This window comes from Hyla sarda, chromosome 7 (genome assembly GCF_029499605.1).
Source record: "Hyla sarda isolate aHylSar1 chromosome 7, aHylSar1.hap1, whole genome shotgun sequence".
NCBI lineage: Eukaryota > Metazoa > Chordata > Amphibia > Anura > Hylidae > Hyla > Hyla sarda.
In genome coordinates, this window is record NC_079195.1 from 179,152,362 (window position 1) to 179,178,163 (window position 25,802).

At 43.9% G+C, this 25,802-nt stretch overlaps 1 protein-coding gene across 1 annotated transcript in view; it reads right to left on the reverse strand.

Annotated features, from left to right (window-relative positions):
- The window catches only part of LOC130283193 (uncharacterized), a 113,905-nt gene extending 88,494 nt beyond the window's left edge, over window positions 1–25,411 (reverse strand). Inside the window, exons 1-6 of the mRNA XM_056532397.1 lie at window positions 25,324–25,411; window positions 8,615–8,755; window positions 8,338–8,493; window positions 7,048–7,171; window positions 6,843–6,940; window positions 3,255–3,354 (exon numbers count right to left, since the gene is read on the reverse strand). Of these exons, the coding sequence (XP_056388372.1) occupies window positions 3,255–3,354; window positions 6,843–6,940; window positions 7,048–7,171; window positions 8,338–8,493; window positions 8,615–8,692 (556 nt within the window). The 5' untranslated portion in view covers window positions 8,693–8,755; window positions 25,324–25,411. The remainder of the gene's footprint in view (window positions 1–3,254; window positions 3,355–6,842; window positions 6,941–7,047; window positions 7,172–8,337; window positions 8,494–8,614; window positions 8,756–25,323) is intronic.
- Window positions 25,412–25,802: the final 391 nt, after the last annotated feature.

The following is a 25,802-nucleotide window of genomic DNA, read 5'->3' on the forward strand; positions in this document are numbered from 1 at the left end:
AGTGCTTTTTTGGTCACTTTTTATATCATTTAAAAATGAATAAAAAGCGATCAATAAGTCCTATCAATGCAAAAATTGTACCGTTAAAAACTTCAGATCACGGCGCAAAAAATGAGCCCTCATACCGCCCCATACACGGAAAAATAAAAAAGTTATAGGGGTCAGAAGATGACAATTTTAAACGTATTAATTTTCCTGCATGTAGTTATGATTTTTTCCAGAAGTCTTAAAAAATCAAATCTATATAAGTAGGGTATCATTTTAATCGTATGGACCTACAGAATAAAGATAAGGTGTCATTTTTACCGAAAAATGTACTACGTAGAAACGGAAGCCCCCAAAAGTTACAAAACTGCGTTTTTTTTTCAATTTTGTCGCACAATGATTTTTTTTTCCGTTTCACCGTAGATTTTTGGGCAAAATGACTGACGTCATTACAAATTAGAATTGGTGGCGCAAAAAATAAGCCATCATATGGATTTTTAGGTGCAAAATTGAAAGAGTTATGATTTTTTAAAGGCAAGGAGCAAAAAACGAAAATGCAAAAACGGAAAAAACCCCGGTCCTTAAGGGGTTAAGGACCAGGCAGATTTCATTTTTGCTTTTTAATTTTTTCCTCCTCGCCTTCTAAAATCCATAACTCTTTTATATCTCCATCCACAGACCCATATAAGGGTTTGTTTTTTTGCGCTACCAGTTGTACTTTGTAATGACACCTCTCATTTTACCATAAAAGGTACGGGAACCCAAAATGTTATTTATTTTAGGGAGGAAATTTAAATGAAAACCACAATTTTGTTTTGTTTTCACACTGTACACTTTACGGTAAAAATGACATGTTTTCTTTATTCTGATATTAAAATGATAACCATCTTTACATACTTTTGTATTATTGTACCGCTTAAAAAAAGTCTAAAACTTTTTGTACAAAATCAGTATGTTTAAAATCGCCCTATTTTGACCACCTATAACTTTTTCATTTTTCCATATATGGGGCACCGTCATCTGTAATTTTTATCGATACTACATTTGCGTATATGAAACTTTTAAATCACTTTATATTAATTTTTTTGGGAATGAAATGTGACAAAAAAAGCAGCAATTTTGGATTTTTTTTTATTTTTTTAAATTACGCCGTTCACCGTATGGGATCATTAACATTATATTTGAATAGTTCGGACATATGAGGCGATACCAAATATGTTTATTAAATTTATTTTTATTTTTTACACTTTTTGGGGGTAAAATGGGAAAAAAGGGACAATTTCCATTTGGGGGGAGGGGGGTTATGTAAACTTTTTTATTTTAAATTTTGTTTACTTTTTATTTACACTTTTTATGTCCTCATAGGGGACTATCTATAGCAATCACTTGGTTGCTAATACTGTTTAGTGCTATGCATAGGGCATAATACTGATCAGTATTATCGGTGATCTTCTGCTAGATCTCAGATTAGAGCAGAAGACCCCAGGAGATGGCCAGAGGCAGGTGAGGGGACCACCTGACGCCATTTTAGATGATCGTATCCCCGTGGCAGCACCGCGGGCGTTACGATCATCTATTTAACCGTGCGCGTTTATTAATCACGGCATCTGAAGGGTTAATGGCGGACATCAGCGCAATTGCTCATGTCTGCCATTACCGGCGAGTCCTGCAGTGCATGACGTGAGCTCCGCTCCGACGCTCACAACCATGTTCAAGATGTACAATTATGTCTGTGGTCGTTAAGGGGTTAAAGGGGTACTCCTTTGAAAACATCTTATTCCCTATCAAATAAGATGTCTAATTGCGGGGGTCCTGCCGCTGGGAACCCGAGATAACTGGGCCGGCAGTGGCAACGTCCGAAACATGGAAGCTTGCGGCTTCCGCATTCGTGATGTCATTCATGATGTGCCCAGCGGCGAGACCCCCGTAATTAAACATCTTATCCCCTATCCTTTGGATAGGAGATGTTTTTAGCAGAGTACCCCTTTAAGGCATGATAAATCCTGAGCTCTTACTGGTAATAAAGATTTTCAGCTATTAGCCTGGACTGATACATTAAAGACAGCCATACATAGGGATTTCCGGTTGGCCATCTTTTGAATGACGTCTTGTTCCTGGTTGGTCTGTGAAGGTTGTTGCTTTGGACAACAAAAGCAATAGGTTAAAGTGACCAATCTGTGTTCAAGGGGTCCTCCACCATAAGGTGATTTTAGTACGTACCTGGCAGGCAGTAATGGACATGCTTAGAAAGGATCTGCACTTGTCTTGGGGCTAAATGGATATGTTGTGAGATTACCATAACACTGTGGCTAGCTTTTTGTGAACTGGAATTTCTTGTTTGAGTTTTCTTTTTTTCACTACAGATCCCATAATTCCATTTTCCTCCCTCCCACACATCAGCCACCCCACCCATTGAAACATAAATGAGCTGCATCCATTCAAAAGACCTGTGGTTTCCAATTAGGGTGCCTACAGCTGTTGCATTAGTTGCAGTTGATCTCTCCCCCACCAAGCGATCCCTCCACCCATTGAAGCAGACAGGCTCCCTGTCATCAGCTGACTAGTGAGTCAGGTCTCGGCCGCATTGCAACCTGGGAAAAATCTGAGACAACAGTCATTTTGTATGCTGGTAAAAAGAAATATTGGGGTGAAAATCACAGAAGAATTGTGAGAAAACCGTCACACACATGTACAGACACTATATTATGAACTACACTAACTTTACAGCCCCGGTAGCACAGTCAAATAAAAAAAAATCCTGGAATACCCCTTTAAGATCTTTAGCCTAGTCCAGTGTTTTCCAACCAGGGTGCCTCCAGAAGTTGCAAAACTACAACTCCCAGCATGCCTGGACAGCCAAAGGCTGTCCAGAGATGCTGGGAGTTGTAGTTTTGCAACAGCTGGAGACACCCTGTTTAGGAAATACTGGTCTGGAGCAAAAATCTAACTGTCCACATACTGTATTTCTGCAATAAATCTGCAAACAATAAGGTGTAGACCAGCGGTCTTCAAACTGTGGCCCTCCAGCTGTTGCAAAACTACAACTCCCAGCATGCCCGGACAGCCAACGGCTGTCCGGGCATGCTGGGAATTGTAGTTTTGCCACATCTGGAGGGCCACAGTTTGAAGACCACTGGTGTAGACAGTTGGCAGAACATTCAAAGTGGCCCTTTCAGCTGTCTGAAATGTTATTAGCAGGCAAGAGATTTCTGTAAACACTGAAGAAGAAAAGGATGTGATTGGTTTTAGTTGTAATGGTAACCACTTACCTGTACTGATATCTGTAGAAGATATCTGCTGGTTGACCGCCACATATGTATTTTTTTCCCGTGTTAGAACGTCTCCTAAATTATTTGTCCAAACTTCAACCTAATTCATGGAATAAGGAACAAATAATGGACTATTGAGTAACATGGAAAAAAATATTGATTGCAGATAAATAATACCATTTAGTAAATTTTTCTTCTTTATTTATTTTTTGTGCTTTGAGTGAAATCGGTGTCTTCATCTAAGGATGGATTTCAATCTATCACATCCAACAAATCTAGGGATCGACCGATTATCGGTATGGCCGATATTATCGGTCAATAATCACGATTTTGGGCATTATCGGTATCGGCAATTACCCTGCCGATAATGCCCCGCCCCCCCCCGCCCCGCCCTGCGACGCCCCCCCCCCCCTGACCCGACCCACCGCACCCCCCACCGCCCTGCCCTCGCCCCATTGCCCCCCCATCCCCGGTTTTATAATTACCTGTTCCCGGGGCCCACGCTTCTTCTTGCTCCTGCTGCGTCCTGTGTTACGCTCTACACAGTGACGTGCGCGACGTGACGTCACCGTCAGTGCGCACAGTGACAGTTCAGGAGGATGCCAACGGAGCCAGATGTAGAGTGGCCCCCGGAAACAGGTAATTATAAAACCGGGGATGGGGGAGGCGATGGGGCCGGGACAGGACGGTGCGGCGGGTCGGGGGGGGGGGGGGGTGGTGATAGGTCTCAGGACCCCCGGACAGGCAGGGGGAGAGTAGTGGGTGGCGGCGGCGGTCTATGGCACCGCAAAAGCCACTGCAGTGCATTGATTTAAAACGCACGCTTTAAATCAATGATCTGCAGCGGTGTCGCGGGGGGATAAATAGCCGATAACGTATACCGGAATATCGGTATAAGTTATCGGCTATCGGTCCTAACCTACACTGATTATCAGTATCGGCCCTAAAAAAACGATATCGGTTGATCCCTAAACAAATCAGCAGGAAGTTTATTCTGATATGCTCCTAACTAAAACGCAGCAGTAATATTATATTTCTTGATTTAGAATGAGCATTATTGGAAAAATAACAACATTTCCTTATTTATAGATCTGATAGGCAAATTTGGAATGAAGCGTCTAGGAGAGCGAAGAAACAACCTCTATGTGGAATTAGTAGCTACCAAATTTGATATATACTCTATATTGACACCTTAGCATCAGGGTCACAGCGAGCCCAGTTTGGTCTCCTGAATACCTCATTGGTTGTTACCTAGATTTTTTAAGTTTCTTAAAGGGGTGTTATCCGGTGTTTAACTTTTTTTTTTTGTCCAGACTGCTGGCATAGAACAAAAAGAACCTGGACCTACTTTCCGTCTGTGCTCCAGTGCCTCTGGTATCGCTGCCCCGTCCTCCAGTGTGGTCCTTTTCCTGGTTACCAGGGGTCAAAGGGTCAGAAAGCTAATTGCTGGGCGCAGCAATGTCCCACTTTGGCCTGGTGAGCAGCAGAGTGACATATTAGGCCACAGCAAGAAGATCAGTGCTGGAGGTCAAATGTCACACCGCCGATCAGCCAGTCAGTAGCCGAGGCGGGACAATGCTGCAGTCTGACCCTTCAATCCCTGGCAACCAGAAAGAGGACCGCACCGAAGGAAGGGCAGCAATACCGGAGGCATCAAGGGAGTGACAGGAGGTAAGTCTAGATCTGCGTCATTATGCAGCAATATAGGAAGGGGAATTTGTCATAGTACATTAAGGCACATTTGCCTTTAAGAATATTTGGAAAGCCCGGTGGCTTCCCTTGCAGAACTTTAGGACAAATGGAAGAAAGAGGTGCGCTCCTAGTGTAATACTGCGAGATCCTATAGTAAGGAGTGTGGATAAATTGCACCTTACCGTGTGATGTTGTACTAAGAGTACAACACCTTAAACTGCATGTAGACTTGCTGAGTTGGTAGAAGGTGGCAGCCTCGGCGTCCTATTCCCGTAACTTCTCAGTCCGGTGGATACAATAAAAAAAAAAAAAAAAAAAAAAGGGGGACACTCCGAATGGCGCCTTCCTTAAAAGATGAGAATTGCCAGGATATATTAAAAGGCAATTTTTATTGGGGATGGTGCACCATCCCCAATAAAAATTGCCTTTTAGTATATCCTGGCAATTCTCATCTTTTAAGGAAGGCGCCATTCAGATTGTCGTCCCCCCCCCCCCCCCCTTTTTTTATTTTTGTTTTCTTGCAGAACTTTAGACTCAAGTTAGCTGTGTTAACATAGCTCCCCTGATGTATAGTTTCTGGATTTAGAGTATTACTCAGGCAATGGCTTACCATATGAGCAATCCATATATTTGCTAACTTCTACTGTGCAACTGTGAGTCAGTGAAGTATATCAGGCTGTTGCCACTATATGTGTACTACTACTTCTATAGGTGTACTACTACTATATGGGTACTACTATATGTGTACTACTACTTCTATATGTGTACTACTACTATATGGGTACTACTATATGTGTACTACTATATGGGTACTACTACTTCTATATGTGTACTACTATATGTGTACTACTACTTCTATATGTGTACTACTATATGGGTACTACTACTTCTATATGTGTACTACTATATGGGTACTACTACTTCTATATGTGTACTACTATATGGGTACTACTATATGTGTACTACTACTTCTATATGTGTACTACTATATGGGTACTACTACTTCTATATGTGTACTACTATATGTGTACTACTACTTCTATATGTGTACTACTACTATATGGGTACTACTACTATATGGGTACTACTATATGGGTACTACTACTATATGTGTACTACTACTATATGGGTACTACTATATGTGTACTACTACTTCTATATGTGTACTACTACTATATGGGTACTACTATATGTGCACTACTACTTCTATATGTGTACTACTACTATATGGGTACTACTATATGTGTACTACTACTTCTATATGTGTACTACTACTATATGTGTACTACTACTATATGGGTACTACTATATGGGTACTACTACTTCTATATGTGTACTACTATATGTGTACTACTACTATATGGGTACTACTATATGTGTACTACTACTTCTATATGTGTACTACTACTATATGGGTACTACTATATGGGTACTACTACTTCTATATGTGTACTACTATATGTGTACTACTACTATATGGGTACTACTATATGTGTACTACTACTTCTATATGTGTACTACTACTATATGGGTACTACTACTATATGGGTACTACTATATGGGTACTACTACTATATGTGTACTACTACTATATGGGTACTACTATATGTGTACTACTACTTCTATATGTGTACTACTACTATATGGGTACTACTATATGTGCACTACTACTTCTATATGTATACTACTGTTGGTATTGTCGCTACTACTGGTAATTACCACAAGAACTGTGTTGACAAAAAGGATGCATCCTGAAAAAATTTTAAATGTTGAAATTGTAATTTTTTTTAACGAGATTTTGTTTTTATGTTTAGGGGTCCTTTTAAGAAGATAATGCTAAAGCAAAAGTGAACAAGAGTAAATCTCATATTTCATGAGTTCCTTAGCTTCATCTACCTGGTTGTCATGAAGGACTTTGTTATTTCTTTCCAGACCATCTTGTAAATACAGAGGACTAGGACTACATTCTGGAAGGTTCCTCTTCCATGACTCATCTGTAGGCGACAAAGAGTCACTAGATACATTGTTTGTGTGAATATGAGGTGATTGTATTTATTTGTTCCAATTTTTCCTTTTACAGTCAGTGAAATTTAACCCTTACCTACTAATGTGAGAGGCTGGAAATTTTCCATAATGACATCATTATACTGGTCCTTGTGATCTTTGAAATACTCCCACTCCTCTATGGAGAAATGGATGGTGACATCCTGACATCTAAAAGGAACCTGATGCACATAGAAATATATATTTAGAGTAAAACCTTTTTTTTTTTTAAAGGGGTACTCCGGTGCTTACACATCTTATCCCCTATCCAAAGGATAGGGTATAAGATGCCAGATCACGGGAGTCCCGCAGCTGGGGACGCCCGGGATCATGCACGCGGCACCCCGTTTGTAATCAGTCACGCTCTGCCCCTCAATGCAAGCCGACGAGAGGGGGCGTGACAGCTATCACGCCCCCTCCTGTGGGCTTGCATTGAGGGGCGGAGCGTGACGTCACACGGTCAGTCCCGAAGCGAACACGCTCCGGGCACTGATTACAAACGGGGTGCCGCGTGCATGATCCCGGGGGTCCCCAGCGGCGGGACTCCCGCGATCAGGCATCTTATCCCCTATCCTTTGGATAGGGGATAAGATGTGTAAGCACCGGAGTACCCCTTTAAATAACAATTTGTAAACTGAAACAAAATACAAAACAAACCCAAGTTCCCCGATAAAGGTTTCTTCCTGTTTTTCACAAAGTCCATACTTAGAGGGATGATGAAATAGCGATTGTTTATAACACAGTAGTATAAAAAAGGGAAGTAATGTATGTTAACGTGATGGGATAATTTCCTAAACAATCATAAAACCTTTCATTTTGGTAATGTTGAGTGTCCTAGACGTCAGACGCTCAGTAATTAGACATTTATGACATCTAACTGACGTGAAAAAAATATAAAGTAAAAAAGTTTTGTTGTGGCATTTAAAGGGGACCCGTGTTACCGCCCTTCTGACTATTTAAGGAAAAAGAGTATTATATCAATATATGCAGGATAAGGAAGCATGGAAACTAAAATACTTTGTTATAGGCCTGAATACTGGGAGCCATGTTTGAAGCTATATCCACGTATCGGCCAGTGATAAGTATTATATTTATCAGTGTCACCCGCAATGCAAGCCTGTACCAACAGGTAAGTGTGGATGACACTAATGACAGACTACCATTAATATGGACTAATTTTAGGGGCTTTACTATTTTTCGTTTACTAATAAAAGGGTTACAGTAGAAGAAAGGCGTGTGAGCAGAATTATTTATTAAACAACTGTATGATTTCCTATTGTACAAATAATAAAAAAAATGAAGGGAAAAAAAAAAAAATGGCTGATCCCGTAATACCAGCAGAGCTCACCTCTCTAGTCAGTATCTCAATAATCTTATTGGTGATCTCTAGGATCTTCAGATCATTGTTTCCGTCATTGATCAGTAAGTGCGGTGGAGACAATGTGACAGGGATCTGGGCTCTGCTCCATCCTTCACCTGGGATCTTTTTCACTACAGTGTAACCCTGTGAATAGAGACAGACTCTGATCTTATGTTATACTTTCCAAATACCTGACTGGTCTACTCCCTATTATAATAATGGAGATAAAGGTCAGCAATATGGCATCATTCCCAGAATATGTCACCTCTCCAGTTAACAGATAGATGATCTCTAGAGTGGCATGTAATATCCTTTCAGATACATGTTTTCTGTCCTTCTCCATCTTTGGTGGGTCAGTGAGGACGGTTATTGTGGAAGAGACATCAACTTGGTCAACTTCAGGCACCTAGGGAGGAATACAAAAATGGTGTAAGTGTTAAATAACAAAAAGTCTATAGGAAATGTACAATCTGATAGGAATTATACTAAATAATCTTAGTGAAAAAAAGATGGTTTCACGCAGGGTCACTGAAAAACAAAAGAAAACATAAATTACTAAATGTAAAAGAGGGGAAAAGATTCCCCCAGGAAGAAGCTCAATACTGAAACGTCGCTGTTGGGGCTGGCGCTCAGTGTGGTCTCCCCGTTTCAAAACAAGGTGGTAAATGCATTTGCACTTAAGGGGTACTCCACTGGCCAGCGTTCGGAAGAAAATGTACCGAACGCTGTTTTCGTGCTGCGGGGGTCGGCCATGCCCCTTGTGACATCACGGGCACGCCCCCTCAATGCAAGTCTATGGGAGGGGGTATTCCGCCCCTAGACATCTTATCCCCTATCCAAAGGATAGGGGATAAGATGTCAGATCGCCGGGGTCCCGCTGCTGGGGACCCCGGGGATCGCTGCTGCAGCACCCCACTATCATTACTGCGCAGAGCGAGATCGCTCTGCACGTAATGACTGGCAATACAGGGGCCGGAGCATCGTTATGTCACGGCTCCGCCCCCTCGTGACGTCACGGCCCGCCCCGTCAATACAAGTCTATGGGCAACTCAGCAACTTTTTCTCTGGACAGGTTTTAATAAATCTACCCCATAATCTTTTAGGTTTTTAATATTAGCTTAATAAAGTATACATATTTTAATACATAACTTTTCTTATGCAATATTTGTCTTGTAGGTTTATAGGCAGTTCTATATAGTGTGATCAGAGGCCCCAGGGTTACAGTAGTTTTCGTAAATCTTCCCTGAAAAAACTTTTTTTCTTAGATCAACTGGCTCCAAAAAGTTAAACAGATTTGTAAATGACTTCTATTAAAAAATCTTAATCCTTTCAATAATTTTCAGCTGCTGAAGTTGAGTTGTTTTCTGTCTGGAAACAGTGCTCTCTGCTGACATCTCTGCTTGTCTCGGGAACTGCACAGAGTAGCAGGTTTGATATGGGGATTTGCTTCTAAATTGGGTGGTTCCCTAGACATGTGTCATCAGAGAGCACTTAGATGGAAAAGAACAACTCAACTTCAGCAGCTCATAAGTACTAAGAGGATTAATATTTTTTAATAGAAGTAATTTACAAATCTTGACTACTGAAGAAAGGGTCCATTCATATACCCTGAAACGCGTCTAGTCAGTTTGCGGACTATCACTGACGGTCCGGAGACGACCCTGTTGATCTTGCCGCTCCGGTCCATAATATACATCTAGTTTGGAGTGGATTCTCAGCGAGCCGTGAAATCAAAGCACATCCTGCAGGTGCTGGCACTGACATCACACGCCACCCTCACGAGGCAGAGGCATCTACTACCGGTCTGTTGCAGATCTGGTCTCCACGGCAGGACTTTTCCACCAGCGAGTGCCACCTCTGCAAGGGTTCATCCCCGACGCCTGCCAGCGCCGGGACTCGGAGGTAGCCCACCTGCAGTGACCATCCAAGTGCTAGATCCATCCAGCCTCATGGGAGTCTTCCGCTCTCAGGACCAGTAATGTACCACCAAGCTGCTTGTTATCTGTCCTAACACAGTGATACAGTGAAACTAGCAACTGTGAACATTAATACTTCCTCAGTTTAAGGCTGGGTTCACACTACATTTTCTCCCATACGGGAGCGCATACGGCAGGGGGGAGCTAAAACCTCGCGCTCCCGTATGTCACCGTATGCGCTCCCGTATGTCATTCATTTCAATGAGCCGGCCGGAGTGAAACGTTCGGTCCGGTCTGCTCATTTTTGCGCCGTATGCGCTTTTACAACCGGACCTAAAACTGTGGTCAACCACGGTTTTAGGTCCGGTTGTAAAAGCGCATACGGCGCAAAAATGAGCCGACCGGACCGAACGTTTCACTCTGGCCGGCTCATTGAAGTGAATGACATACGGGAGCGCATAGAAAGGCATACGGGAGCGCGAGGTTTTAGCTCCCCCCTGCCGTATGCGCTCCCGTATGGGAGAAAACGTAGTGTGAACCCAGCCTAACATACCAAACATTGTTTCATTGCCATCCATTAAGAGGAACTTGTTACAATATTACATTATCATCTCTCCAGTGAAAAGGACTGTTTTCCAAGAGACTTTCCGGCAATTCAAGTGTCTTTAACTCTTTCAGTCCATATTAGTCCATTTTGCCTTCACTATTTCAGTGCAATTTGTTTTCAACTGTTCCAGTTTACTAGTGCATTCTGTGATATTAATTAGTTACCAGTGATGGTCTATTTCAGGTCATCAATTTTAGGTCATTGTTTACTCCTCTCACAAGGGGCCCCTTGGAAGGTGGAATATATTATATTAATTTTTTAATAAAATCTATATCCTATTATAATTGAAGCACGATCCTTGTTTCCTTCAATTGTATTCATATAGTTTACCTCTCTTGAGGTCTGGGTATTTTTTGTCTCTTTTTTTAATAATTTACAAATCTGTTTAACTTTCTGGAGCCAGTTGATATATAAAAAATTTTTTTTTCCTGGAATACCCCTTTAATCGAGAATGTTGTGTTGCATCATATAATGCATGGGTGTTTTTTAATGCGGATTGGCTGCCAACATGCTCCATACTTATTCACATTTGAATTGAATTTAGTTTGGTTGATGTTATCACCACTGAACCCCCTATACACATGAACACTTGCAGTTTTGCAGAGTTGGAGTAACAAGTTGGGGAACACTCACAAGCACTAGCTCCCCACATACTCCAGGACATTCTCCTACAGTATATTCATTCACCAAAGCCCATCTCACATACTATGCATTATATGCAAAAGCGCCATTGACCCTTCATTTACTCCACCTTCAACCTACTCCTTACTGTCCACCACTGTGTTTTCAGTGTTCTTGCTCAACAACCAGACCCTTCTCAGACAGGGTCGGCTGAACACTCCATTGGCCAAAAGCACTCTCTACTGATATCACCTTTATACATGTACATTCCGCTTGGTCAAACATGTTTTCTACTGGTGGGTCGCTGTGTCAACTGCTGCCAGACTCCCCAAGTAAAGGACTGTACAGCTAAAATCCAACTGCCTGTTCCTTTTCTCCCCCAACATCTGCCATTGGGGGAGAATAGTCAAAGGACAAAAAGAAGGCATGGTATGGCGTGAAACTATATGAACTGTCTGAGATTGCCACTTACAGGTTTACAGTTTACGGCGGTAAGGATTCCTGCAATGAACACTCAGAATGCCCCCCATCCTAAGGCTGCTTTCACACTATAAAATTCATCCGTTTTAAAGATCCGTTTGATGTTCCGTTATGAAAACCCTGAATATCGGCCATTAAACGTCCGTTACAAAATCCCATTATAGTCTATGGGATTTTTACATTATCCGTTTTAATCCGTAATAGTCCGTTAATAATGGATGTTATTTTGTGACGGGAGAATGAACAGAAGAAATAGTACATGCACTATTTCTCCCGTTACTATCTTCCTTTACAAAATAACATCCGTTAATAACGGACTATACCGGATTAAAACGGATAATGTAAAAATCCCATAGACTCTAATGGGATTTTCTAACGGACGTATGGGATTTTGTAACGGATGTTTAATGGCCGATTTTCAGGGTTTTCATAACGGAACATCAAAGGGAGCTTTAAAACGGATGAATTTTATAGTGTGAAAGCAGCCTAAGAGTTAGCAAGAAAGTTGTGTGAGACCTGATGAACCCATCAAGATTATCACGTGTACGGCGATGTCCACCTCAGCCAGTAATTGGCTGAGGGGCAGTGTGACTTCACTCTCTGGGCGTCACAATTTCTGAGCGGAAGAGAAATACATCAGGGGAAAGTTTTTAGTTTTTTTTTTTTGTTTTTTTTTTTGTTTTTTAATAGACTTTAAAGTTAGCAAAGTTGTAACAAAAAAATAATAATTATATATATATATATATATATATATATATATATATAAATCCCATTGGATAACCCCTTTAAGGGGTTAAAGTGCCTAAAGTGAGTCATTGGTGCAACAGATAAGGTCATGGTCTCAAAGCATATACAGTATTCAAGGCAGAGTGATGAAACGGAAAAAAAAATGTGATCAAATTATTATTTTTTTTTAAATAGGCTTCTGTATGCTCCACAGGAAGTTCTTTTCTTTTTGGATTTCCTTTCTATCTGACCACAGTGCTCTCTGCTGACACCTCTGTTTATTCCAGGAACTGTTCAGAGCAGGATAGGTTTGCTATGGGGATTTGCTCCTACTCTGGACAGTTCCTAAATTGGACAGAGGTGTCAGCAGAGAGCACTGTGGTCAGACAGAAAGGAAATATAAAAAGAAAAGAATTTCCTCTGGAACATTCAGAAGCTTATAAGTACTAGAAGGATAAAGATTTTTTAATAGTAGCAATTTACAAATCTCTTTAATTTTCTTTCACCAGCTGATAATTTTTTTTTTTTTCCAGCGGAGTACCCTTTTTAAGGACTTAAAGTGGTGTTCCGATTGCCAGGAGGCAGATATTGGCAGAGGAAGTATGAAAAACCTACACCTCTTCTGTTGCTCTTGGTTCAGCAGCACCTCATCACTCCAAAGTCCTCAGCAGAAGTGCCCCAATGACAAGTACACTTGTTGCAGCCATTCACATGGGACTGTTGCAGCCATTCACATGGGACTGTTGCAGCCATTCACATGTATCAGCGTCCGTGTAACTTCTGCTGGGGAATCTGGAGCAGCCACGGTGCATTGGCAAATCTATTTTGGAAATGGAGAACTCCTTTAGGCCATCTTTGCTTGACTTCAACTTGACATCAACCACCAGCTGCCATTCCCCGCTTTAGGCTTGGTTTACATCACGTCAGTGCTCCTATTAGTTGTATCCATCGGCGTCCCAACGAAAACTGGATACCGATGTATACTGTTAGGCTATGTTCACACGTAGGAATCTGAACATTCCGTAGTCTGCAGATGCCAGCGTAACATGCTGGCGCTAAGACTGCATGGGAATGCGCCGCCTCCACAGAATGCATTTCCGTGCAGAGTCCGCAGAAAGAATGGACTTGTGGTGCAGAAATTGCAGCAGAGCAAAGCGCAGCAGAATCCCATTGAATACAATGCTGCTGCGGAATCTCTGTGCGGAATTCCAATGCAGATTCTGCACGGAAACTCTGACACTGGCATGTAAACATAGCCTTAAAGGGGTACTCCGGTGAAAACCTTTTTTCTTTTAAATCAACTGGTGGCAGAAAGTTAAACATATGTGTAAATTACTTCTATTAAAAAATCTTAATCCTTCCAGTACTTATTAGCTGCTGAATGCTACAGAGGAAATTCCTTTCTCTTTGGAACACTGATGACATCACGAGCACAGTGCTCTCTGCTGACATCTCTGTCCATTTTAGCAACCATGCATAGCAGATGTATGCTAAGGGCAGCATGGTGGCTCAGTGGTTAGCACTGCTGCCTTGCAGTGCTGGGGACTTAGGTTCAAATCCCATAAGGACAACAATAAATAAAGTGTTATTATTATTATAATAATGTCAGCAGAGAGCACTGTGCTCGTGATGTCATCAGAGAGCATTCCAAAAAGAAAAGAATTTCCTCTGTAGTATTCAGCAGCTAATAAGTACAGGAAGGATTAAGATTTTTTTTAATAGAAGTAATTTACAAATATGTTTAACTTTCTGCCACCAGTTGATTTAAAAGAAAAAAGGTTTTCACCGGAGTACCCCTTTAACACACAGGAGTATTGGACCATATTAGTCATATCTGCCGGCATTCTGCCGAAAACAGGACACTGATGTATACTGTAACAATTGTAGTGTAAACCTACCCTTACTGTAACATCAACAAGCACTGCAGCTTACACTGTCTCTCTTTTCTTATGAATGGTCACACTGGGAGAGATTTTCAGCACTTTTTTTTTTTTAGGACAAAAGTGAAATCTCTTGACACAAATACCATGTGCTCAGGCTAAGTTTCCACTTGTTTTTTTTTTCTGGTAGTTTTTGGGAAACTACCACTTCAGTTTTGAGTCAAAGTCAGAAGTGGATCCATAAAGGAGGGGAAGTGTAAGTCCTTCCTTTAACCCCTTCCCGCAGAATGTCATATATAAACGCCGGGTTGTGCAGTGCGTTCGCGCATCCCGGCGTTTATAAATGACATGCAGTTAACCCGGCGATGCGCAGCATCGCACGGGTTAACTGGCAGAAGTCCCGCTGTTTCCAGCAGGGGACAACTTCTGCTTCACCCCCAGGACCATCAATTGATGGTCCTGGTCAGCGATCACTGTGATTGGTCCCTGTGGACCAATCACAGTGATCTGGGGTGAAAGTTCAGATCCCCCGCACTGCCCGCCCCTGGAAGTCGGGCAGAACGGGGGACGAAGGCTGCAGGGGCTCGCGGGGACCTGCGGCATTCGGGGGGAACACGTGGGGACCGGCGGACTTACCTGATCCAGCGGCGGGACCGAGGAGCAGCGGCAGGACCGAACCACGTGGACGAGCAGCGACGGGTAAGTATGTGGTCCTCAGAAGCAGCAGTGAAGATCTTCACTGCTGCTTCTAGGAGTCTGAAAACTACAACTCCCAGCATGCCTAGACAGCCTTTGGCTGTCTGGGCATGCTGGGAGTTGTAGTTTTGCAACATCTGGAGGGCCTCAGTTTGGAGACCATTGTATAATGGTCTCCAATCTGTGCTCTTCCAGCTGTTGCAAAACTACAACTCCCAGCATGCACTGACTGTCCAGGCATGCTGGGAGTTTTAGTTAAGCAACATCTGGCCCTTCAGATGTTGCCGAACTACAACTCCCAGCATGCCCTTCAGCTGTCTGGGCATGCTGGGAGTTGTAGTTTTGCAACAGCTGGAGACACACAGGTTGGGAAACATTGTTTCTAACTCAGTGTTTCCTAACCTGTGTGCCTCCAGCTGTTGCAAAACTATAACTCCCAGCATGCACTAAAGACCATGCATGCTGGGAGTTGTAGTTTTGCAACATCTGGAGGGCCCCAGTTTGGAGACCATTGTATAATGGTCTCCAATCTGTGCTCTTCCAGCTGTTGCAAAACTACAACTCCCAGTATGCACTGACTGTCCAGGCATGCTGGGAGTTTTAGTTCAGCAACATCTGGCCCTTCAGATGTTGCCGTACTACAACTCCCAGCATGCCCTTCAGCTGTCTGGGCATGCTGGGAGTTGTAGTTTTGCAACAACTGGAGACACACTGGTTGGGAAACATTGTCTGTTTCTAACTCAGTGTTTCCTAACCTGTGTGCCTCCAGCTGTTGCAAAACTATGACTCCCAGCATGCACTAACAGACCATGCATGCTGGGAGTTGTGGTTTTGCAACAGCTGATGCAAGCCCCCCCCCCCCGCCCCGCCACCCCCGTGAATGTACAGGGTACATTCACATGGGCGAGGCTTTTACAGTGGGTTTCTCGCATCTTGAGATGCAGCAAATTTTGCGCTGGGAAACTCGCTGTAATCCCCCGCCCATGTGACTGTACCCTAAAAACACTACACTACACTAACACAAAATAAAATAAAAAGTTAAAAACACTACATATACACATACCCTTACACAGCCCCCCTCCCCCAATAAGAACGTCCGGTACACCACTGTTTCCAAAGCAGAGCCTCCAGCTGTTGAAAAACAACAACTCCCAGTATTGTCGGACAGCCGTTGACTGTCCAGGCATGCTGGGAGTTTTGCAACAGCTGGAGGCACCCTGTTTGGGAATCACTGGCGTAGAATACCCCTATGTCCACCCCTATGCAAATCCCTAATTTAGGCCTCAAATGCACATGGCGCTCTCACTTTGGAGCCCTGTCGTATTTCAGGGCAACAGTTTAGGGCGACATATGGGGTATCGCTGTAATCGGGAGAAATTGCGTTACAAGGTGTGGGGGGCTTTTTCTTCTTTAACCCTTCATGAAAAGGAAATGTTGGGGTCTACACCAGAATGTTAGTGTAAACATTTTTTATTTTTTACACTAACATGCTGATGTTGCCCTATACTTTAAATTTTCACAAGAGGTAAAAGGGAAAAAAGTCCCCCAAAATTTGTAACGCAATTTCTCCCGACTACAGAGATACCCCATATGTGAGCGCAAAGTGCTCTGGGGGCGCACAACAAGGCCCAGAAGGGAGAGTGCACCATGTACATTTGAGGTGATTTGCACAGGGGTGGCTGATTGTTACAGCGGTTTTGACAAACGCAAAAAAAACAAAACCCCACATGTGACCCCATTTCGGAAACGACACCCCTCACGGAATGTAATGAGGGGTGCAGTGAGAATTTACACCCCACAGGTGTCTGACGGATCTTTGGAACAGTGGTCCATGAAAATGAAAACTTGTACAGCCCACTGTTCCAAAGATCTGTCAGACACCAGTGGGGGGTAAATGCTCACTGTACCCCTTGTTACGTTCCTCAAGGGGTCTAGTTTCCAAAATGGTATGCCATGTGTGTTTTTTTTTGCTGTTCTGGCACCTTAGGGGCTTCCTAAATGCGACATGCTCCCCGAGCAAAATTTGCTCTCAAAAAGCCAAATATGACTCCTTCTCTTCTGAGCATTGTAGTTCGCCCATAGTGCACTTCAGGTCAACTTATAGGGTACCTACATACTCAGAAGAGATGGGGTTACAAATTTTGGGGAGTATTTTCTGCTATTAACCCTTGCAAAAAGGTGAAATTAGGGGGGAAACACACATTTTAGTGGAAATTTTTTTTTTTTTTTTTTTTACATATGCAAAAGTCATGAAACACCTGTGGGGTAATAAGGCTCACTTTATTCCTTATTACATTCCTCAAGGGGTCTAGTTTCCAAAATGGTATGCCATGTGGGTATTTTTTGCTGTTCTGGCACCATAGGGGCTTCCTAAATGCGACATGCCCCCCGAGCAAAATTTGCTCTCAAAAAGCCAAATATGACTCCTTCTCTTCTGAGCATTGTAGTTCACCCATAGTGCACTTCAGGTCAACTTATGGGGTACCTCCATACTCAGAAGAGAAGGGGTTACAAATATTGGGGGGTATTTCCTGCTATTAACCCTTGGAAAAATGTGAAATTTGGGGGGAAACACACATTTTAGTGAAAAAAAAATATTTTTTTTTTACATATGCAAAAGTCGTGAAACACCTGTGGGGTATTAAGGCTCACTTTATTCCTTGTTACGTACCTCAAGGGGTCTAGTTTCCAAAATGGTATGCCATGTGAGGGTTTTTTGCTGTTCTGGCACCATAAGGGCTTCCTAAATGCAACATGCCCCCAAAAACCATTTCAGAAAAACGTACTCTCCAAAATCCCCTTGTCGCTCTTTCCCTTCTGAGCCCTCTACTGCGCCCGCCGAACACTTTACATAGACATATGAGGTATGTGCTTACTCGAGAGAAATTGGGCTACAAATATAAGTATACATTTTCTCCTTTTACCCCTTGTAAAAATTTAAAAATTGGGTCTACAAGAACATGCGAGTGTAAAAAATGAAGATTGTGAATTTTCTCCTTCACTTTGCTTCTATTCCTGTGAAACACCTAAAGGGTTAAAATGATGACTGAATGTCATTTTGAATACTTTGGGAGGTGCAGTTTTTATAATGGGGTCTTTTGTGGGGTATTTCTAATGAGAAGACCCTTCAAATCCACTTCAAACCTGAACTGGTCCCTGAAAAATAGTGAGTTTGAAAATTTTGTGAAAAATTGGAAAATTGCTGCTGAACTTTGAAGCCCTCTGGTGTCTTCCAAAAGTAAAAACTCGTCACTTTTATGATGCAAACATAAAGTAGACATATTGTATATGTGAATAAAAAATTTTTTTATTTGTAATATACATTTTCCTTACAAGCAGAGAGCTTCAAAGTTAGAAAAATGCAAAATTTTCAAATTTTTCATCAAATTTTAGGATTTTTCACAAGGAAAGGATGCAAGTTACCACAAAAATTTACTACCATGTTAAAGTAGAATATGTCACGAAAAAACAATCTCGGAATCAGAATGATAACTAAAAGCATTCCAGAGTTATTAATGTTTAAAGTGACAGTGGTCAGATGTGCAAAAAACGCTCTGGTCCTTAAGGCCAAAATGGGCTTGGTCCTGAAGGGGTTAAATGTCCTACTCCTTTTGAATACACTTACTGCAGTGGCAGTTTTCCAAAAACTGCCAGAAAAAAAACCAAGTGGAAACGTAGCCTGAGAAGTGTGAGTAGGATGTGCCCTTAGGGTACGGTCCCACGTAGCATATATGTAGTGTATTTTGCGGTGATAGGCTGACGGCTCGCCGACGTAAGTAAGTTAAAAGTTTATTTTCTTTATCTTTTGCAGCCTGGGCATAGGGATACAGCGTACAGCAGTGGTCTCAAACCTGCGGACCTCCAGCTGTTACAAAACTACAACTCCCAGCATGCGCGGACAGCGTTGGCTGTCTGGGCATGCTGGGAGTTGTAGATTTGCAACATCTGGAGGTTCGCAGGTTGGAGACCACTGACTTACAGTATAGAGTTCCAGCGCCGGTGTCGGCCCGCAACAAAGAGGAGGAGGGCAGTGCTTGACCTATGTGAGTAGTACCCCGCCGGCTGGGCTGATAATTAATTGGGGGGGGGGGAAGCAGAACAGCGCAGGCAGGTCACGTATGATTAGTTCCCCGATGTGGGGACAGCGCAACGCTGGGCTGATAATTTATTCCCAATGGGGAGGGGCCCAACCGGTATTGCAGTATGGGCTAAAATTCATATCGTGCAGCCCAAAAATGTCGGTATTCGGTATGAACCGGTATACCGCCCACTCCTAGTCCAGAGTAGGAGAAAATCCCCATAAAAACCATATGCTGCTCTGGACAGTTCCTAAAATGGACAGAGATGTCAGCAGAGAGCACTGTGGTCATGATGTCAGCCGAGAGCCCTGTGTTCCAAAAAGAAAATAATTTCCTCTGTGGTATTCAGCAGCTAATAAGTACTGGAAGGATTAAGATTTTTTTTAATAGAAGTAATTTACAAATCTGTTTAACTTTCTGGCACCTGTTGATTTAAAAAAAAAAAAAAAGTTTTCCACCAGAGTACCCCTTTAACCCCTTAAGGACACATGACGTACTGGAACGTCATGTGTCCACTCCCGATCCCGGTCATAGCGGGTCGGGCCCGGCCTCTAACAACGGCCGGGACCCGTGGCTAATAGCGCGCGGCATTGATCGCTGTGCCGCGCGCTATTAACCCTTTAGACGCGGCGTTCAAAGTTGAACGCCGCGTCTAAAGTGAAACCGAAAGCATCCCGGCTAGCTCAGTGGGCTGTTCGGGATAGCCGCGGTGAAATCGCGGCATCCCGAACAGCTGACAGGACAGCGGGAGGGCCCCTTCCTGCCTCCTCGCTGTCCGATCGCCGAATGACTGCTCAGTGCCTGAGATCCAGGCATGAGCAGTCATCCGGCAGAATCGTTGATCACTGGTTTCTTATGAGAAACCAGTGATCAACATAGAAGATCAGTGTGTGCAGCGTTATAGGTCCCTATGGGACCTATAACACTGCAAAAAAAAAGTGAAAAAAAAAAGTGAATAAAGATCATTTAACTCCTCCCCTATTAAAAGTTTGAATCACCCCCCTTTTCCAATAAAAAAAAAAACACAGTGTAAATAAAAATAAAAATAAACATATGTGGTATCACCGCGTGCGGAAATGTCCGAATTATAAAAATATATCATTAATTAAACCGCTCGGTCAATGGCGTGCGCGCAAAAAAATTCCAAAGTCCAAAATAGTGCATTTTTGGTCACTTTTTATATCATTTAAAAATGAATAAAAAGTGATCAATAAGTCCTATCAATGCAAAAATGGTACCGTTAAAAACTTCAGATCACGGCGCAAAAAATAAGCCCTCATACCGCCCCATACACGGAAAAATAAAAAAGTTATAGGGGTCAGAAGATGACAATTTTAAACGTATTAATTTTCCTGCATGTAGTTATGATTTTTTCCAGAAGTCCGACAAAATCAAACCTATATAAGTAGGGTATCATTTTAATCGTATGGACCTACAGAATACATATCAGGTGTCATTTTTACCGAAAAATGTACTACGTAGAAACGGAAGCCCCCAAAAGTTACAAAACAGCGTTTTTTTTTTCAATTTTGTCGCACAATGATTTTTTTTCCCGCTTCACCATAGATTTTTGGGCAAAATGACTGACGTCATTACAAAGTAGAATTGGTGGCGCAAAAAATAAGCCATCATATGGATTTTTAGGTGTAAATTTGAAAGAGTTATGATTTTTTAAAGGCAAGGAGCAAAAAACGAAAATGCAAAAACGGAAAAACCTCCGGTCCTTAAGGGGTTAAACAGGATGCAAACAGGATGGCCGTCCTGTAATTGTAAGTAAAACAGGATCTGTCTGGATCGTGTTCTTTAATAGGAAGTAAAACAAGCATGTCTGGGCCCTGGTGCATCCTGTTGTAAATGGCAATGTGGCCTATAAATAGTAATATCTTTCAACAGGATCCAAACACATGGTGGAAACATAGACTCCTACACACTAGTATTTATGTGTGTCTAATAAATATATACATATTAGGCTGGGTTCACACTACGATTTGAACTACGGTTCCCGTATACGGCTGGGAGGAGGGGTGGGCGGGGCTTAATCGCGGCACCCGCACTCAGCCGTATTGGGGAACCGTAGTTAATGTATGTCTATGAGCCGACCGGAGTGAACCGCAGCCTCCGGTCGGCTTCTTTTTCGGCCGTATGCGGTTTCCCGACCGCAGTCAAAAATGTGGTCGACCACGTTTTTGCCTGCGGTCGGGAAACCGCATACGGCCGAAAAAGCAGCCGACCGGAGGCTGCAGTTCACTCCGATCGGCTCATATACATACATTAACTACGGTTCCCCAATACGGCTGAGTGCGGGCGCCGCGATTAAGCCCCGCCCACCCCTCCTCCCAGCCGTATACGGGAACCGTAGTTCAAATCGTAGTGTGAACCCAGCCTTACATATACGCATACATACTCCAAAAAAGACGATATATACACATCTATTTATCTTTTTATATGTTAGTGTAACATACAAACCTGCACTATACGTACTACAGATGAGCGAACTTACAGTAAATTTGATTCGTCACAAACTTCTCGGCTCGGAAGTTGATGACTTTTCCTGCATAAATTAGTTCAGCTTTCAGGTGTTCCCGTGGGCTGTAAAAGGTGGGTACAGTCCTAGAAGACTCTTTCCTAGGACTGTATCCACCTTTTCCAGCCCATCGGAGCACCTGAAAGCTGAACTAATTTATGCAGGAAAAGTCAGCAACCGCCGAGCTGAGAAGTTCGTGACAAATCGAATTTACTGTAAGTTCGCTCATCTCTAATACGTACACTATATTACATAACCATAGGTACGTAGATATATAAAATACTAACACGGCACACATAATCTGAATAATGCATTCATTAATATCACATCCTATAGATCAGTGTTTCCCAACCAGTGTGCCCCCAGCTGTTGCAAAACAACAACTTCCAGCAAGCCTGGGCAGGAAATTTTCGGGTACGTGTGGATGGGGTATTTTACACCCCCTCCACTCGTACCATGTTGTAATAACCGCAATAAATCAGCAGTGTCTGTATTGGGCCAAAAAACATCATATAGATAAATGTAGATAGATATATCTTATTTATTAACACTGCAGTCAGGTTTGATAGCTTGACCGCACTTATACTAACATAACATACAGCACTGTACAGTATATACTGTACACTGTATATAATGCACACCTAATTATTAACATTATAAGCATTTCTCTTCTATACAGACCAGCGATAATCAACCTGCTGCTTTCCAGCTGTTGCAAAACTACTAGCGTGCTCTGATGGAAGTTGTAGTTATGCTATAGCTGGAGTACCATAGGTGTGTGGGGGGAATCGCTGACATAGACCAGTGGTTTTCAAACAGGGCCGCCAGCTGTTGCAAAACAACAACTCCCAGCATGTCCAGCAAACCAAGGGCTGTCCCGGTGCATTGCCATAGAATGAGATTTGCCATAGAATGAGATGGTCCGCCTCCATCACATCCTATTGGCTCACACTTGTCACGTGACATATCTAAACGTCACGCATCGATGCGCACAGCAGTCTCAGTTTGGCTATCACAGGGAGGGGATCTCCTCTCCCTGTGATATCTGAAGCTGCGCGGAGCTCTCATGGCCTCTGTGGCCCGACAGAAGTTCACACATGTACGCAGCTCATACGGCTGCCTCATATACACTTACTCTATTATTACATGTACTGTTGATCCACAGCGCTATCGGGATCCATATGCCCGATGGCGCTGTCATCAGTGTGCGTCCCCACGAGCGCCCCACGCCCGCAGCTCTACTCCCTGTCCCCCGCAGCTGTACTCCCCGTCCCCCGCATCTCTACTCCCCGTCCCCCGCAGCTCTACTCCCCGTCCCCCGCAGCTCTACTCCCCGTCCCCCGCAGCTCTACTCCCCGTCCCCCGCAGCTCTACTCCCCGTCCCCCGCAGCTCTACTCCCCGTCCCCCGTAGCTCTACTCCCCGTCCCCCGTAGCTCTACTCCCCGTCCCCCGTAGCTCTACTCCCCGTCCCCCGTAGCTCTACTCCCCGTCCCCCTACTCCCCGTCCCCCGCAGCTCTACTCTCCGTCCCCTGCAGCTCTACTCCCCGTCCCCCGTAGCTCTACTCCCCGTCCCCCGTAGCTCTACTCCCCGTCCCCCTACTCCCCGTCCCCTGCAGCTCTACTCCCCGTCCCCCGCAGCTCTACTCCCCGTCCCCCGCAGCTCTACTCCCCGTCCCCCGCAGCTCTACTCCCCGTCCCCCGTAGCTCTACTCCCCGTCCCCCGTAGCTCTACTCCCCGTCCCCCGTAGCTCTACTCCCCGTCCCCCTACTCCCCGTCCCCCGTAGCTCTACTCCCCGTCCCCCGTAGCTCTACTCCCCGTCCCCCTACTCCCCGTCCCCCGTAGCTCTACTCCCCGTCCCCCGCAGCTCTACTCCCCGTCCCCCGCAGCTCTACTTCCCGTCCCCCGCAGCTCTACTCCCCGTCCCCCGTAGCTCTACTCCCCGTCCCCCGTAGCTCTACTCCCCGTCCCCCTACTCCCCATCCCCCGCAGCTCTACTCCCCGTCACCCGTTAACGCTCAGGGAGCGGTGAACAGAAAGTAGAGCATCGGGCGCAGGTAAAGTTATTTGCGTACTGCTGCGCATGCACAGTACTACTTTACCTGCGCCCGATGCTCTACTTTCTGTTCCCCGCTCCCTGAGCGTTAACGGGTGACGGGGAGTAGAGCTGCGGGGAACGGGGAGTAGAGCTGCGGGGGACGGGGAGTAGAGCTGCGGGGGACGGGGAGTAGAGCTACGGAGGGACGGGGAGTAGAGCTGCGGGGGACGGGGAGTAGAGCTACAGGGGGACGGGGAGTAGAGCTACGGAGGGACGGGGAGTAGAGCTGCGGGGGACGGGGAGTAGAGCTGCGGGGGACGGGGAGTAGAGCTGCGGGGGACGGGGAGTAGAGCTGCGGGGGACGGGGAGTAGAGCTGCGGGGGACGGGGAGTAGAGCTGCGGGCGTGGGGCGCTCGCAGGGACGCACACTGATAACAGCGCCATTGGGCATAGGGATCCCGGTAGCGCTGTGGATCAATAGTACATGTAATAATAGAGTAAATGTATATGAGGCAGCCGTATGAGCTGCGTACATGTGTGAACTTCTGTCGGGCCACAGAGGCCATGAGAGCTCCGCGCAGCTTCAGCTATCACAGGGAGAGGAGATCCTCTCCCTGTGATAGCCAATCTGAGACTGCTGTGCGCATCGATGCGTGACATTTAAATATGTCACGTGACAAGTGTGAGCCAATAGGATGTGATGGAGGCGGAGCATCTCATTCTATGGCAAATCTCATTCTATGGCAATGCATCGGCATGCTAGGAGTTGTAGTTTTGCAAAAGCTGGAGGCACACTGTTTGGAAAACTCTGACATCAGTGGTCTTTATCAGCGGTCTCCAAGCTATAGACCTTCAGATGCTGGTAGTTGTAGTTTTGCAACATCTGGAGGTCTACCGTTTTGACTACCGACTACTGCCCTATACGTACAGTATATAATACACAGATATATTACAAGTATCACAGATATAACCCTTTACACAAACATATATTATAAATATATAAACACACACCTACTGTATATTATATACCTATGCAGATACAAAAATATATGAAATACTAAATAAAAGAAATAATATATATATATATATATATATATATATATATATATATATATACATATCCTTGTACTACACATACATGCTTTATATGTGTATATATATCTATCCTTTATATGTGTATATATATATATATATATATATATATATATATATACACAAACCATATTTCATGAGAATAGATCAGTGATTTCCAACCTGCTGTTGCAAAGCTACATCTCCCGGCATGCCTAGCCAGCCACATATATATATATATATATATATATATATATATATATATACACACACAATAGATATACACTGTATGTAGTATAATTGTATCGTCCCACACATAGTGAAGTCACACTAACCCAGGCCACTAACTTCTCTGCAGGGCTGTGTCTAGAATGGGATGTGCTGGTGAGGACCGAGTCACGTGGTTAGGGGCAGTCACGTGACCCTCCTCTCCCTCCTGTTTCTTCAGAGCAGGGTGTGCACTGAGGTTAGTGATGGGGTACACGGAGGGACAATGGGACTTACAGGCTTAGTGCATAGGTTGTGAGGTGCTTTGGGGGATGAATATACAGGGAGAGAATACTCCTGGAGGGGAGTACTTAGTGCAGTGTTCCCCTGCAGCCTTCCAGCTGTCCAAAAGCTACAAATCCCAGCATGCACTGACAGCAGGGAACACATTGGGCATGCTGGGAGTTGTAGTTGTGATGGAGGTCCACAGGTTGGGGAACACCAGGATACACCTAGTGGAAAAAAATCCAGTTTAGATTGAACAAAATTAGGTTCTTTTTTAAAACTAATGGTTAACAGTGGTTAACATGTGGTCAGTACTACAATA